Genomic DNA, 16,934 nt, shown 5'->3' with positions numbered 1-16,934 from the left:
TGGCTGTAAACAGAGGCTGAGAATAGTAAGGATCATTTTGGAGAGCAAACTGGATTTGACGTGAGTGTAATCAGAAGGCACTGTTTATGGAAAATAGACAAGTAAATTGTTTTTAGCATTTTAGCACTGCCTTGCTGCAGCTTGTCTGCTACAGTAAGTAACAGAGTGGGTTCGGCTCTCACAGGTCATAACACAAGAAGACTCATACAGATTATATCAAACATGGTCTCTGTGAGGCCTAAATGTGCCAAAATGTAATCTTTACAAACATGACACTACAAGATAATCAGGTATCCTCTGATGTTAGGGAATGCCACTTTGCCATTAATTGGATTTCAACCATGTACCACTGCAAATGGCAAGCCTTTGTCTCCCTCTAGTGGTTTCCTACTCCAGCTGAAATAACCCACAAATATATGGGTTTATATAGAAATGTCAGATACATTTATACACAGATTTTAAAGCCCTCTGGCACAAACTGGTTCTCTGGCCTTGATAAATAAACTGACTTCGCCCCCATGATCATAATCTCAACTAGAGCACTGCCAAACAGCAATCATGGCATCATAGCTGCCTGTCTAAAACGACTCTTAAATATTTGTATTTCATTACCACAATGCAATTTTCTTAATGCAACACCATTTAAACATTTATTTATGAGTTTCATATCAATGTTTTGAATAGCACAGTCAGTAGTAGAGCACATGCCAATGTTATATCATTATCTCATCAACAACATTAGCACCCTTCATTTCTAAGTCAGTTGGGTGGGGGGGGGGAACAAACACATATCCTAGGAGGTCCCTTTACAGAGTGCTGAGTCTTGGCGATGGTGTGTATGGTTAAGGATTTAAATGAAAAAATGTCAAAGGGATATTTCCCTTTTTGATCTTAGAAACAGAAACAACTGTATCCAGACGTTGATGTATTGCTCTTACATATCAATCAACAACAGCCGAGCCAGACTTACCACATCTATAGTATAGTGGCAACAAGGCCACTCATTGTTCCATATGTAATAGCTATGGGAAAAGGGATGACAAGTGATAGATTAGACAGTGAAAACAACAAAGTCCTCGATTTCTTTGGCTCTTAGAGTCAACTTCTTCACTGTAGAGAATGAAACCTCATAGTCTAGGAAAGTATGAAAACAAATCTAACATCACATATTGAGATAAACAGCAGATTTTGTTGGATTGTGAAATTCTGAATTTCATACTATGGTATCAGAATCAAGTGCAGCATATAGTTACACACAGTATCGTATGTGACGATTGCCAACCACTAGGTGGAGTCATATATTCAGGGATCTGGCAACCACCTCGGAAAATCACTCTTCTTCCTTTACTTATTAGACGGTCTAGGAACATCTTAAAGATTGTAGCCATACACTTGAGTTTTACCATTGAGGTTCAGTTCATTTAAATAACTATCACACAGTGCAACATTCAGTGCTGCTATACAGAAATATAGACACAACTACAAATATAAATATAGTAAACTAGATTTAATTTGCTGCCGTTTGTCACAGTGCATTGTCAGCTCCCTTTTAAAGATTTCAGGCACATAATTGAAAATCATTTAGTCAGCAGAATTGTGAAAGAGGCACATTGTGTTCACAAAAGATACAACAATAAATTACCTTTCTTCATTAACAGTGACAACACCATGTGTACACCATGCCCTTGCTCAGCTTATTCAAGTACTGGAATAGCCAAAAAACACTAACATATAAATCTCTGCACAGTGAACAAGACAGATCAATTTGGATAATCATTAGTTGAACAGAGCAGGATCATTCTGAGTATGTATGCCCCTTTCTTTTGTCCTGCTCAAACTAAAGCATGCATCTAAGCCAAGGCAAACAGACAAATGCATACTGGCATTGTGTTCCAGTAGATCACAGTCAAAGATCAGAAATGTAAAAGCTTGAATTGAAGTATATTGTAATGTAAATGCAATACTGTAGAAGAGGAACCAAAAATCAGCCCGGTTGGTCAATGGCACAATTTGTTTCTGACTGCAAGTGTCTTGGCTTAGATCACAAGGTAAAAGTTCAAGATTCAGAGGTCGAAGTTTAGGTGTCAGAAGGTCACTGTTCCATCTGCCTGTTGAAGGTGGGGTGTTGGGGACCGGGCGTGCTCAGTAAGGTTCCATCCTGATCCTTCTGTACAAGCAGCTGGTGAACACCATCCCGCAGATCTGAAAACAGGACGTGTTAGGTCAAAAAGCACTGCTCAGTCACCATGGAAGACTGCAGGAAGCCGGAATGCTATTGACTCTGAGGACAAAGATGAGTTACAAGGTGATGGGTAGGGGGTTAATGTATGTAGCTGGTTACTATGGGGATGTCAGGGGTCAAGTGGCCCTTATTGCAGCGACGTGTGTGCACAGGCTTGCATAAGCAGATGCAAAATGAAGCACTGGGGTCAAAAAGAGGATTTATAAGTAGCCTGTTTTCTTCACAGCAAACAAAATAAAAATAAACTTAACTCCAAATAACCTGGTAACACAAAACATAACTAGTGCACATGAATATCAGAAATCAGAAATCCAATAATTTGTCTTATACTTAATTTCCGCTTTTTCAGACTTAATGCTAATGTTCAGAAGTTCTTATCAGACTATCGTGTTGTATATTATTAATTTCACAAATACAAACCACATCAATTAGACTCCACTTGCAATGTCCCTGACAAACATGGTTTCAACCCAGAACTGTTGGACTCATTTCCCGCCATGCAACTGAATGCTACAGCTAGTGTTTGTGTTATAAGGGGAAAAAACTAAAGAATCAGGTTCAACACCGAAATCGTATTCCAATAACACTAAACTGATAATGTTGTTTAAAATTAATCTGGAGGGTTCTACATTTATAAATCCACAATATCTGATACTGCAACCTCTTACCTCGCACCAGGATAAGCTCATAGACGTGTGCAGAATCTATAACACGTGACTTACAAAAGCACTATGCTATACAGCACTATAGAAAAGGCCCAAAAATAAAGAGAGAACCACAAGAACAGATATTGACCTAAGCCAATGGGCCTGCCAGGCTTGATGGATAAACAGACAAGGGTCCAGATTCAATCTTTGAGTCTCTAAAAGCCCTCAGAGAAAGCCTTATCGAGCGAGTCAGCATTGCGTATTGACTCATCGCAATCTCTCTTCAGGCAAGTTTCCAATTTTTTGTCCCTTCTCCACCACCACCAGTGATGGATACGTAACATTCTGGTTAAAAAACAATGGTGTGAGAGGAAAAGAGAGAAAAACAGCCACTCTGCGCTCCTGTTTCCTTGAAGCCTAATTTGAGAAGGGTGTATCGATACCAAAAAGCAATGATGTAACAGTGTAGTAAAAAATCAAGAAAGAAAATAATAATACCAGTTGGCAGTTCCTGTCAATCAGTAGTCCTTGAATCACTTTTCAACAAGCTCAATTATTATGATCATGTTTGTTTTAGATTGCAAGTAACTATAGCAACAACACTAAGGCTCTCCCCAATAATTATGTACTAGGAGTAAACTGAATAAAAAAAAAGAAAAAGAAAGAAAAAGATAACAAGTGTACAGTGCATTACCTCTTTTGCCAATTTCAGTAATCCATCAAAGTAAATATCTGAATAAAATAGAATTATCTACAAAATGCTTACCAAATCTGTCCCCAGTGGTTACCATCTTACTCCAAAAATAAAGTGAAGCCTGATAATAAGGCTTGAATTTAAAATATACTGCCCTCAGGGATATACAGCAAAACCTTGGTCTATAATGTAAATTTTACTGGAGGTGTTTTTCCTTGTCAGCACAGGTATAGAATAAGGCACTAATACACAAAGCTACAGAGCGTTACTCTTGCTAACAACATCATTGTGCAGAAGCAGTTAAGTTTTGATTAATCAAGCCATTCTCATGATGTGTTTGACCTTTATCACATCCATATCAGCCACAACAGCCTGTTATCACAACAAGCAGAGCCGCCATCTGCAATATACAGCCAAAGCCAGGCAGCTGCATGCTTAACAACATAAATATGTTCATTTAGTACACATGTAGCCCACAGATTTCACATTTAACACAGAGCGGACAGTCACACAAGGACAAACATGCAGTCAGATATCAAATTTCCACAATGCCCTCCAACCTTGTCTCTCCAGTTGATTAAACCACAAAGCTGCTCTAGAGCTAAATCACAATGCACCGAAGTCCTCTTCTTCTTTATAGAGCAGATAGATAAAGCAGGCTGTCAAGACTGCCCCGGCCAGCTACAACACACACACACACACACATTGATACACACAGTACAATTCACCATAGACAGGTTAGTGTGGTACAATAGACACATGTGGTTTGTGCCATAAATTAAAGTTGAAAACTAGAGCTAGTCCGAGTTAAAATGCATTTCAACAAATCTAATGATTTCAGTAAGTCAGACAGTGACTACAGACAGGAAAATATAGCAACATTAAGACAGACTGGAACAGTTGACAAAGACAAGACATACAATTAGCCTAGAGTAAAAAAGAAATTAAATATATGCTTGGATTTAAATGTGTTAAATGATGCTAAACAGGCTCACGTAGCACATTGGTTTTTAAATCCTTTTCTCCAGGTATATATCTATATATATAGATATATATATATTCAGCAGCACCTCATCTATATGTTAAGCATAATCCCTTCAGATCATTTGGGGATTAAAAAACCTGTCACTTGCCTCAGGCATCAAGGAGATCACAGACTGGAGGTTTCTCATCTTTTGCTGTTGCAAGCCTTGATTATTACAGTAAAGAACTTATGTCAGCAGCAGCAGGTTGTCTGGCCTTATTCTCAGATCCCTGCCTGATGAAAACTGTTGAGCCTGAACAGCATGTATACTGCTGGGCATTAAAGGACATATCAGGCTTGCGAATACCACTGGGAAGAATCAATGCAGGTTTGTTTGGTCTCAAGTTTCCCTCAAGTTAATTTACAAAGAGGTGGTGCAGAGCTATAAGAGGACTGTCAGCCAGCACAGAATTGTAAAAAGGCAACCCTGTATGTCTGCTTGGGCTCTGTAAGGCTTAAAAGCTCCAGTCCATCTCAGACTGGGAGAAATCAAATAACAGAAAATAACTAAATCAGATAATGATGACTGAGAGACTAGAGTGAGATGAAAAGAAGTGTCCACTTAGAGGTTGTTTACATGTGATGGTACATTTTCAGTAAAGGGAAGAGTAAAACCCATCTGTCTGGGTTTCCTAAGGTTGTATTAACAAAAGAGCACCATTCAATTCAGAAAGGTAAAAGCCTCATCTCACTTTAACCAATTAATAACTGGGCTTATTTGAAGTAGTTTACTCAGGATGAAGACGAAGCAGAATAGCATTCTGTTTCTTCAACAACTATTTGTACTACGTATTTTACTTACCTGCAGACAAGCCACTCCTATTCCCACAGCACCAATGACTAACAGGTGGTCTGCCAGAAACTGCTCCAGCTTCGTAATGCAACCACCCTGCAGAATCAAAGGCTGAACGTTAAAAAAAAGACATGAAAGAATATGCATACCATTGTAAAGATTTTATATATAATTGCTGCAGAAAACAAGAAAACATCCTTAAATCACTTAATAAATATAGTAGATAATACGGATAAATAATAATGTCAAAAACATCTTCCTTCCATCCCAAACACTAAATAGATATATTCATTATCCATGGCATGTGACATGGTGTTGCTATGTTTTTGTTGTTTGTGTTTGTTGGTGTATCTTTATGTTTCCTCCTTTGCACATGATGCAGACAGTGTACTGTGAGCGATACGAGGGGAAACTGAGCGGTTTGACAAGGAGGCTGAAAAACGTCACCTAAGCAGCACGGATAAGCATTTCAAAACCTCATATTTTATTCATTTCCAGAGAGCTAATTTTATCAAAGAAAAGTTTCAAACTACAGTTTTTTCTGTTTCTGTTACTAGTTTAGCTCTAGAAGGGAAATATCAGGACATGGGAAAACCTCAAAACTACTCTAGTGATATTGTCTTATGGTAGGCAAGCAATGTCAAGTGAATATTTTTGTCATTCAATGGTAAATTCCATAAATGCTAAGTGACATCTGAGTTAGACTGGGCACGGTATTTGTCATTTAGCTTTTCTATTTCTAAATGTTTAGTCCACCGACCTCAACCTTGTAAATGTTGGAGGGATGATCTCTTATCCCACAGTGAGGAGTGATGGTTTTACAGCAGCTGTCAGGCACCACCCTGCCTTCTGCCGGCTTTGATGAAATGTACACACTCAACATCCAGTCATGGGAGTTGTTGCTGCCACAGCACTTGAACTGGAGGGGGAAAAAAGAGAAGAGTTTGGTTTCGTTACGTCACGCACTGTTAGAAAAGTACAAATCCCTCTTTTTTTTGGAATAATTAAGTCATTTTTTTTGTTTAGTTTAACACAGATTAATTTAATTGGCTCAAACTACTTCCTCAAATCAGTATTCTGCTGCAACTTTGCAGCTAGTTCTTGTAGCTGAAGGGAGTGTCTATCTCCTTCCTCTCAGGGACTTGGACAAAATTACTTTAGCTCTGGCTATTACACCAGTCATTTTTGGAACAATACTTCAAGCAAACCCCAATGGATAACATACAGCTATGAGCAATTTCTTCTACTGAATTTCAGCATCATTTGAAAACTACTTCACACACAGTAGCTGAAGACTCTGTTATGGAAAATGACCTTATAACAAGCACAACTATACTTGACCAGACTAGCTGAAGAAAAGTGCAGCATACTGATCTTACATGAGCCAAACAAAACCTCAGAGGCTTTTCTAAATCTAGTCCATACATCCTGCTGTAGTCTGTCCACAGCTAATGTGATGGCCTCCTTCCCTGGCTGGGCATAGTTCTCCGTCATAGTCTGGTTGAGATGCTGTTTCAGCTCCTCACTCAGCTAGAAGTTAAAACAGAAGGAGAGAGACAGCAGTGAGAAACAATGTATGTGAGACAGAGAAGGTAGTGTGGTATTTATGGGAAAGAACAAAAATACATACAGGAAGAAGAAAAATGTACAGGAGAAAAGACTATATGGAGAGAGAATTGTGAAGTGATACAAAAAATATATAGCTTCTATAATTTAAATATAGCTTTTGATATGTGTATATGTTTGTGTGCACACACGCAAACACACACAGGAGAGACGACGTGAAGCAGAGGGAGAAGATGAGAGGCCTTATCTTTAAAGTGATTCTATCCTGTGCTGAACCCTTTCCATTATAATAAATCTCTAAGCTTGCCAGCAGATAGCGTGCTGCTCTTGGCAGTCCTAGCTGACTGACAGGCAGATGTTTGTGAGATAACAGGATCCTAAGAACTGTGTGTTAGATAAACTCCAGACGCTGAACATAATGCGCAGTGCAGGTGGCAAACGGTGACGACCCACATACACATAAAAAGGAAGAACGGCAAAAGAAAAAGCAAAGCTAAAACGTCTACTTTAGTTTCTACATCCACGATCTATGAGACAGAACAAAGACCAAATGGAAAACCTTTTCATGGAGGGACAAATTATGAAGAGGGGGTATCTATATAGATTCATTAGGAGGCACATGGCATTGCTTAGATCTTCAAAACTGACAATAATTCCCTGTTTTTACCTCTGTTTTTCTTACACCAGGTAAATTATATAGAGATACTATAAATTCTGTTTTGTCCCTCCAGGAGCTTGAACTAACCAGCTAGTTTCATGAAGATCAGGCCAGTAGTTTTTCTGTAATCCTGCTTACCGCCAAACAAACAAACAGCATGGAAAACATAACCTCCTTGGCAGAGGTAATAATTACAACATTCTATTGGCAGAACAGCCTCACTTTCCTCCAGTGCACTGTGAGCATACCAGAAGGCTGACAGGCAGTAAGTCAACCAGAAAATGTGAGTGAGCAAACCTTAAAAGGTCTTCATTTAAATGCAGTGATGATTGTTCACTACTCCAAACTATAACAAAATAATGATGCAGTAGTTTCAACTTACCCTCTGGTAATAGACATAAGCCAGTACTCCAGCCACCAGTTCAATCAAGAAGATCAACAGCAGGCAGAAAAAATACTGTGAATGAGAAAGAAGAAAGAGAGCCAGTGAGAGAAGTATTCTGAGGCAACTCGTTTGAGATTTGCTCACACTCGTGACGGCTCAATAAAAACTTCCATCAACTGTCATTGTGCTGCATCTGTCACTTCTAACGCAGATGGCAATGCTGCACAAAGAGGGACAACCAAACATCTATTTGACAGGCTGCAGGAATCAGATTTCTCTTGGGCATCCTTTAAAGAACCCTCCACGCTGCTAGAAACCAGCTCCATTATGTATCATAAGTAACTTGCAAACACTAAATTGAGGTGATTTACACATTGACCATCACAGCAGCAAAATCATTCACTTGTACTGTAGGAAAACGAGGAATATAATGAATCAGACATGACATTTGTATAATTAACTTAAACTGAAAATCAATATCACAGCAGCTAAACAAATGTCAGATCTCTTATTGCAATCCTTAATGATAAGTACTGTTACTAGTACCGAAATGCCCAGCCTAGTTATGTAAACTGTGTAGTGAGCGTTAGCCTGTTCATTAAATGGTTCATATACCCCACACTGACATGGGCCATGCCATGTAGTGCAAACAACACACAAATACAACTAATTAGGCCCGCCAGTCGCAGAGTGGGACAAGACAGTTTGACTGCAGCAACAGCGCTGCTTCGCTCAAGATCATTATGGAGAGACAGATGCTACTACCCATCCTGCGCAACGCGGGAAACGAAGTGATGGCAAACTACTGGTCAAACAAACAGCTGTAGGCGAGCAACGATCGCTCTGAATTATTATATGACATTAAGCAAATGTTCTCTTCTGTTTTGCAGTTATCACAGTAATTATGTCATGCAGAAATGCCAGCCTGCTCTGTATCTCTTGGTAACAGGATAAAAAAAAAGAATAAAAAAAAAAGACAGTCCAGTCTCTGTGCCTGCTGCCCACACAAAATGCTAACTTCACTCCTTTACACACACACACACACACACACACAAACACACACACAAACTTACTTGCAAGCATCACTCATTATTTCATTCCCAAAACTAATCTATAAATAGCACATCAGTACAGTTCATATTCAACCAAAATGCACCACGCACTCCAAATCCACGACGCATCTGCCTCTTCACTCCTGCGAGCCCGTTTCTCTTTCTTATTGCTCCATCCATCAACAGTAGATAGATAGACCTATAAATAGTCCTGCAGCAGTGAACGTTCACCTTCCGCCTGCTTCTCTCCCACTGGGCCCTATCTCTGTAAAATAATGAGGACGGCAAGGGTCCTGTCAGAGCCATTTGTAAGCATCCAGTGACAGACCTTAGACCAGGGAGAGAATGGATGAGTTCCATGTTATACTGTTGCATAGCTGTTATGTAGTAGAAAGCAAATCTTTGCATGCACGTGGGCGAGCATCTACTGTAGCTTCCCAGTGCAGACATAACAATCTAGGACCAACTACTAACAAGTAGCACTGTCGCCCACATGGTCATTCAAATGTCCTAACTTCCGTGACAGTATGACTGTGCAGTATTTCAAATGCAACCGGAGGAATCGCCCAACCGTTCTTCACCCGAATGTTTGACAATGTTTTCTTTCTATGTCCTGCACTCCATGCCTGCCTTGAATTTAAAGCTACGACTTTGGAGACCCCTTCAGTCCATGAGTGGTAGTTTGTTTTGCATTATCCTGTATCCCAGTTCGATACAACTGCACATGCAAAATCTATTCATTTTGAGTATGCAGTGTGTGACAACATTCAGAATACTAAAAGCTTTCAGGATGCATAATAAATGCCCCCCATCCAATTTGGAAAATGGAGGAGCTGTTTACAGAAGGAAAAGGTGAAAACAAATATAAAATCTTTTTCCAGATTACGGTGCTCCGAAGCAGTTTGATCGATCTCCATTGGCACACATCTTGTATCATTTCTTGTTAGTACAAAACCAGTAAAGCACAGGCTTACTTCATCACATGCATACTATACTATCTACTCCACATCTGATCAACTACAAACACAAAAGGTAGAGGCCTGAGCAGAAATCCCCTCTATGGGTCCCCTGTCTCACCATGGACAGACAGTTTTTCTGCTCCCGGATGACAGCGCAGCAGCCCAAGAAGCCCGTAACCACAACCAGGCTGCCAGCCAGGATGAGGATATACGCAGAGACAGCAAAAGTGCTGGATGCCAGCAGGCTCAAGTAGTCACTCTTCTCCACCAGTGTCCAGACTCCTACGGCCAAAACAGCTGCTCCACCCACCTGGAAGAGAAGGGGAGAGACGAGGTGGTGGGGTAAAAAAAAAAAAAAAGATATTAGGGTTAAAGGTTAAGAAAGAGATGCAATAAAACTAATATGGGTGTAGCAAACAATTTCACAGAGGAAAAAAAAATGTGAAGACAATAAAAGCATGGTATGTATGAGTCATAGAATTGAGAAAGCTGCAGATTACTTAAACAAAGAAAGGAAATATTTTGAAAACACTGAGTGTGTCATGTCAATTCAATCTTACAGAGACCACAGACAACTAAAAGATTTAAAAAAAACAAAAAACAAAAAACAGCACTTTACAGGGCAGGAAGTGACAAATAGGAAGTGAGTTCAATGCTATTAAATTAGTCACAAAAATATAACAACGTGAGAGGACAGTGGGAGGTGGTGAAAAGGAACGTAAGAGAGGGCAGAATGAAAAGAGAGGAAACAGAAAGAGAAACACCAGGCGTAAACATGTACCAGCCACGGGAGCAGTGAGACTTCAGAGGTCAAGCCAGGGCATAATGACCACTTCCTTACAAACAATCCTGGATAACAGATCCAGGGTGGCGTCTGGATCTGTTCCTCTCATCAGTTTCAAAAGGCGCATGGATAGGAAATGCCTCTCCCCTTCATCCTCCCATTCCATTTCCCTCAAAAGCGAGATCCACAAACTCACAACAACACGTCGAACCGGGGAGGCACCGCTTGAGTACAGATCCCAGAGGAAGATGACACTCCCTAAACTATTGCATATTTAGGACTTTATTGTAATGCATTCACATATGTTTTAATATATTATATGCATATATTTTAAACTGGTGTGCCAACCGTGGGTGGCAGCTACTTAAACTGACATGGCTTGGGATAGGCTCTGGGTTCAATCACTGACAATATATGGGTTCAATATCATTTTATCAAATCTGCTGCAGCCGTATCAAAGCGCATAGATTTGATATTAAGCAAGATTACCAGTTAAATGTTTTCCGGTGAAAAGCCAGCAATGTCCTTGCAAAAGAAGTACTGCCCCCAAGACTGCAGCCTGTTATAATGGTGAAGTGGTGGACAGAAAAAGAAGAAAAATGTGCCTGTAGTCCAAGGAGGAGAGGGAGTCGATACGTTTCCCTTAAGAGATTAGTTTTAAGGTGGTGATAGAGCATTAACCCAAGCCTGAGGACAGAGCTTGAGCTTTTCTCTCTTTAAACTCTCCCACACACAATATTCTTCGCCTCAGACTTTGAAAAAATGTTTCAAAGTGACCCCAGACACTCTACACAGTAGCTGTAAGAGTGTACACTTTTAGCAGCAAATTGCTGTATCATAGAGTGTGGTGCCAGAGAGCAGGTCTGACATACTGTTCCCCATCATACACTGACAAGCCCTAAATAATCTATGACTCACTTTGGGCTGAGTCTATAGCTAAAGTCTCTCAGCCTGCGGTTTTAAAAGGGAACACTGAAGCGTTCCTCCTAAAGATTCTCCATTTACATATACATATAACATATCTAGTGAAAATTGGCTCCAATTACTCTTTTCTTGAAACATGACTTATTGATACCTACAGTCACTGTGAGACCTGTCAATGTTACTGCAATGCATTTGCTGTGAAAAAAAAGTTGAATTTAAAGTTTAATGCTGTTCACGCACCACGTTGCAAGTAAATGCAAGTAAATAAATGACAAAGTGTAACTACTACAAGGGTTTTTCCAATGAGGTTTTGAGTGTAGGTAGCTTATAAAAAGGACTATATTTACAGCTCTCACTTACCCAGAAGAGAAAGTTGAAAACAAAGAGCAGGTACTTGAGACACACCGTCATCCAGTCCTCCTGTTCATCTTTATAAACCGCCGACATCTTCCTTCCTCCCGTTAGATTCTGAAAGTGCAGATTTGTTCTTAATGCAAAAAGATTATGGGAAATATAAAATTTGATAGCAGAAATGTTGAGACCAACACTTAAAAGGCTTTAACAATAACAAAACTTGCATTTAACTATAAAGCAAAATCACAGCTGCTGCAAACCAAATGTGACACTGTATCTGAGGGGAAGGGAATAAAAGGAGCAGCTAACACACAAATGCTGACAGGTAACTGAAGCAGTGCCAAATCAGTCAGGCAAACTCATGGCAAGGCTAAGCTTATTGTCATTTGACAGCTTTGCTTAAAATATGCGCCACAGCAAGTGAGAGTAATCACAGTGATTATGTTTGCCAAAGGGAACTGCCTATCGAATGTCACAACAAAAGCTACACCCACTCCCCATTTCAGCATCTACAGTTTGCATGCTTTAAATTGTTTTGTCTTAAATTGTTACAATGGTCTCCAGTAGGGCACACCTTACAAGTTGTTAAGTGATGCAGCATCCAAGTTCAAAATATCACCTCCTCCTGTTATATTCACAAAGCACAATTATTGATAGCACTGAACGGACCATAAACCTCTGAATCATTAATTGAGTTGAGCACAGTTTCAGTTCTGTAAATAAAAGGCTACGCGTGGAAAGCACTTAGACCCATAAAATTGATCTACACATTATCCTTCAGTGGATAGCACCAAAGGAAACAGTGCAGGGTTTGTGTTTGTTGACCAGGGAGTCGTACACAATGACGACTCCCTGGTCAACAAACAGTCTGAAACACATTGTATTTGTCTGCGAGGAAAAGTGTTGGATTACTCCGAATAATTAACTAGGCCTAAACCTCAGTATGGTACATAAAGTGAGTGCCTTTGTTTAAAAAAGGGTTGGTTCATCCAAATTACAAAAGAAAAATCTCACATGGCACCTGGCCACGCAGAACATTTCAGTTTTGAGATACTGTTTCAGCCTTCACCCAGGTACAATGGAAGTGACTAGAGCTTCATTTGTTGCGTTCACAAACAATCAGTTAGGTCATGTCTTTCCACAAAGCTTTCCCCACCCATGGATAACTTCAAGAAAAATGAGTCAATTATATTGTCCTGAAGATGATATCTACTTTAATTTAGACTTACTACTATTGTGTTTAAAAGTGGCAAGACATCTTCAAACATCACAGAAAATCTGGAGAGAGCAGCGGTTATTAAGAAGAGAACACAAGTGAGCGTTTCATCTTTGTTGTGAGCCGGATAATGAAGACCGATCTGTTTTTATAACCTTATGAGTCAGATCAGAGCAGCAGGCTACAGGTTGTTGGAAAATATAAATATAAAAAGATATAAAATACTAATTATAGGCACTGCATCTCTCATTTACCACGAATACCAGGCATGCGCAAGCTGCGTTGCTATGGATATGTGAACTATATGCGTACTGTGGGTGTTAGTCTTTGAAAGCATGGCAAACAGAGCAAACTTTATCAAACACAGACTGAACATGTTGAATCTGACCAAACAAGAACAGCCATGGCACACTAAACATCTATGTTTATTGAATATTTGATGGGTGTGCCATAAGAGTATTGGGGCACTGTTTCCAGGACCAGAGTGCAGGATTTAGGGGTATCTAGCGGTGTAGTTGCAGATTGCAACTCCCTTGCTTCACTCTCACCTTCAAAGCGCAACAGAGACAGAGAAACATGTGAAAAAAGTGGATGCCCATATCTAGAACCAGTGTTTGGTTTGTCCCCTGTGGGCTACTGCAGAAACATGGTGGTTCAACATGGCAGACTGCATGGAAGGCGACCTGCAACGTCTGTGTAGATACAAAAGGCTCATTCCAAGGTAACGAAAACATAATGATTCCAATGTTGAGGTGATCATGCTCGATTGAAAACATAGCTATGAATATTATATTCCATTTCTACCAAAAGATCCTTTCTAAATGTTACACACAGGACTTTTGGATGTCATTTTTCAATACGGTGAGCACCCCAAAGAAACTGCATTCACTACTATTGTAATGGAGTGAAAGCAGAAACCTCTGAGATGGATATCTCCAGACCATGGCACATAAAAACCAAGCTCCATAGAAATAGAGGTAAGTGAGAGGAACTGTTGTAATTTGTTGTAATTTGGGTAAACCAGCCCTTTAAACCTAATATAATAACAAATATATACTTCTTAGATCAGAACAGTCAAACTTTTATAGCAACACTGAGGTGGACATTATGAAAGAACTGAGAAAATATAAAATAAAATATGTTATATAGGATTTCACAGTAACTCATAATTGAAGTGATTAACATTAAGACAGCTGCAGTGCAGTTCCCGGATTGTCCTAACCGAATACTTTAAATATTAATGCGCGAAACAAAAGTCCCCACAAAAACGTTATTTATCTGTTGCTTAAGCAAACATGAAGTTTTATTATTCTCACTCCGGCCTAGCAATGTTATGCTGTTTTTAAATGAACTGTTTAAATATAGTCGTTTTAAAACAGACACCTCCTGTCAATGTGGTTATTGATTTTACAGCATGCAGCGGTTGACTCTCCCAAGGCTTCCCACTTTCCTTCAATAACGCTAACCGTTGCCCGTCCGGGACAGGGACTATATGCCCTGCCTCGGATATCGGACTTTGACCACCGCATGTGTGTCCCTCAGCGTCACAAGCAGCTCATAAATGAAGACAATATGCCTCGTTTTACGGTTTAAGACAAACTTTCTCGCCTCCCTTTTTCTCCCAGGATGGGGTGTAACGCGGGAGCATCCTGGGGTAAAAAAACCCCCAAAAAAACACCTGCGTCGTTGATGCGCAGGACAAACTTTAACCGAATTATCTTGCTGTTTACATCGACAAACTTACGTTTCCGTGGCATAGTCGAGGACATACTTACCAGACCGACGTTTAGTGAGGACAAATACACCTCGTATCGATGCTATTCCCGTCAAACGAGAGTGTACGGCACTGCAGTAGTGAGCGTTTTGTCCAGTCAAGCTTGTTGCTTTCAGGGTGTCCTGTCCCGACAGCAGGTTTGTGTGGATGCTGCGTTTGGGTGCAGCTCGTTTTTTTCCGGAGTTGATGAGCGTTATAGGACTGCAGAGAAATAAATACAAGAAGGACCAAGACAAAGAAATCGAGCAGCATTTTTGATATATTTTTTTGCTTCTAATGTGACATTTTTTATTAGATGTATTGGTCAGGGACCAGAGATCTATCACATTCCAAAAAAAAAATTATATTAACTGCAAGGTACAATGAGTTACACACACTTACTTCATGTAAACAGATACAAAGCAAAATACAAAAATATAGAAGCTGAGAAAAATATAACGTCAAATAGGACAACTTATTAGTTTCATATTAATGTATAAACTATTGTATGACTTATTAATGTATTAAATACAGGGGGGAATATATGATATTACACGGCCATGTAAAATTATGATTTTTAAAATGATTTATTCACTTTTATTTAAAATTATATTTCTGACCGTCAATGAAGGCAGCACAGTGCGAACTTGTGGAAAGGGGTCACAATGTGGAGTGACAGAGAAGGAAATGGAGCTGCTATCCTTAACCACAAGATAGGCTGAATAGCTCCCTGCCATTAACAGCATAACCTTAGTTACAGTGTAACCACACACCCCCTGAAGAATTTCACAATGAGGTATAGATGAATAAACAAAGATAAAGAGGGAGAAAAGCACATACAGAGAACATAGACTCAAACTTGGTGTGTAGGCTTTTTTTTTTTTTTTTTTGCAAGCCCAGTTTGTATTACAATGAATGTCTATTTATACATGAACAAAAGAAACCCTTGCTGTTGACTTGGATACATCTCATTGTAAATTCCAGTCTGGCTGGTAAGACTAACGATTCATTCTCAAATCGCTCTTCATTATGTAAAGAAGACATGAAATTACTGAACAGAGCACTTCTGTTATCCAAAGGGGGAGATGGTAATTTGGTATTCAAGCAGTGAGCAGATCAACATTGATTTGATTGTCTAGACTTGTTCTCTTTTTTTTTTCAGGAGCCGTTTAATCACCAAGAAATGCAACTATACACAAAACTCACAAGTTAAGACTAATTTATATGAGAAAAAGATTTGTGAAATAAAAAGAAAGGCAAGGGAATACAAGACTCTTAAGTAATAATAACTTTTTCTTGTGGTACTTGGAACCTGTTTTATGACATAAAACCAATAATATCTTCTAAATAAAGATATATTCCAAATAAAGTAACTGAAAGATCTGGTTGCTGTCCTTTTGCCTCACAACCCTGACCTGACCCATATCATCATGATTTTTCATCACAGCAAGACTTCCTCTCTGACCAAAACAGACTCTTCACCATGTATTTGCCTCCTTTTCCACCTCAGTAATTCAATAAGCTTGCCAGCTATTAGGAGTAGATGATGGCTGCAGGGGGAGGAACTCTGCAGTGGTCACCTGGACTGGCGACAATCAGTCTACCAAAACAACATTACTTAGCAGAGGATGTCATCCATCAGGTCAAGTTTTCCCCAATAAACATCTTCCAACCAGAAAATAAAAAAAAACTACAAGATATAATCGTTCCGTGGGTAGGAATTTGGCGAGTGCCTGTCTTCCATTTCCTCATATTTGCATAGGTGACACATGGTAAAACAAACAAAAATGTGGTTTCTCCGAAAGCCAGCTCATTTCTATGTCTACCTAGTGTCTCTGTGTCCAGTCTCATTCTGCTGTAGTTAGTTTGCCTCTTTGTAGACC

At 39.6% G+C, this 16,934-nt stretch overlaps 1 protein-coding gene across 2 annotated transcripts; it reads right to left on the bottom strand.

Moving 5' to 3' along the window:
• Positions 1-1,488: 1,488 nt before the first annotated feature.
• tspan11 (tetraspanin 11) lies at positions 1,489-15,232 on the bottom strand. 2 transcript variants are annotated; one of them, XM_051392000.1, is made up of 9 exons: positions 15,074-15,232; positions 12,089-12,196; positions 10,139-10,330; positions 8,007-8,081; positions 6,826-6,930; positions 6,161-6,319; positions 5,410-5,496; positions 4,144-4,264; positions 1,489-2,202 (listed from the first exon to the last, which is right to left on the bottom strand). In XM_051392000.1, the coding sequence occupies exons 2-8, from the start codon at positions 12,173-12,175 to the stop codon at positions 4,190-4,192; spliced, it is 780 nt and encodes a 259-aa protein (XP_051247960.1). In that variant the 5' UTR covers positions 12,176-12,196; positions 15,074-15,232; the 3' UTR covers positions 1,489-2,202; positions 4,144-4,189. The 2 variants fall into 2 exon arrangements, with proteins under 2 accessions (XP_051247960.1, XP_051247961.1); XM_051392001.1 differs by lacking the exon at positions 4,144-4,264 and having other exon boundaries at positions 15,074-15,231.
• Between the last annotated feature and the right edge of the window lie 1,702 nt (positions 15,233-16,934).

Source organism: Dicentrarchus labrax, unplaced genomic scaffold (assembly GCF_905237075.1).
Source record: "Dicentrarchus labrax unplaced genomic scaffold, dlabrax2021, whole genome shotgun sequence".
NCBI classification, from domain to species: Eukaryota; Metazoa; Chordata; class Actinopteri; family Moronidae; genus Dicentrarchus; species Dicentrarchus labrax.
Note: the sequence above shows the minus strand (reverse complement) of the source record. Positions and strands in the feature narration are given on the sequence as shown.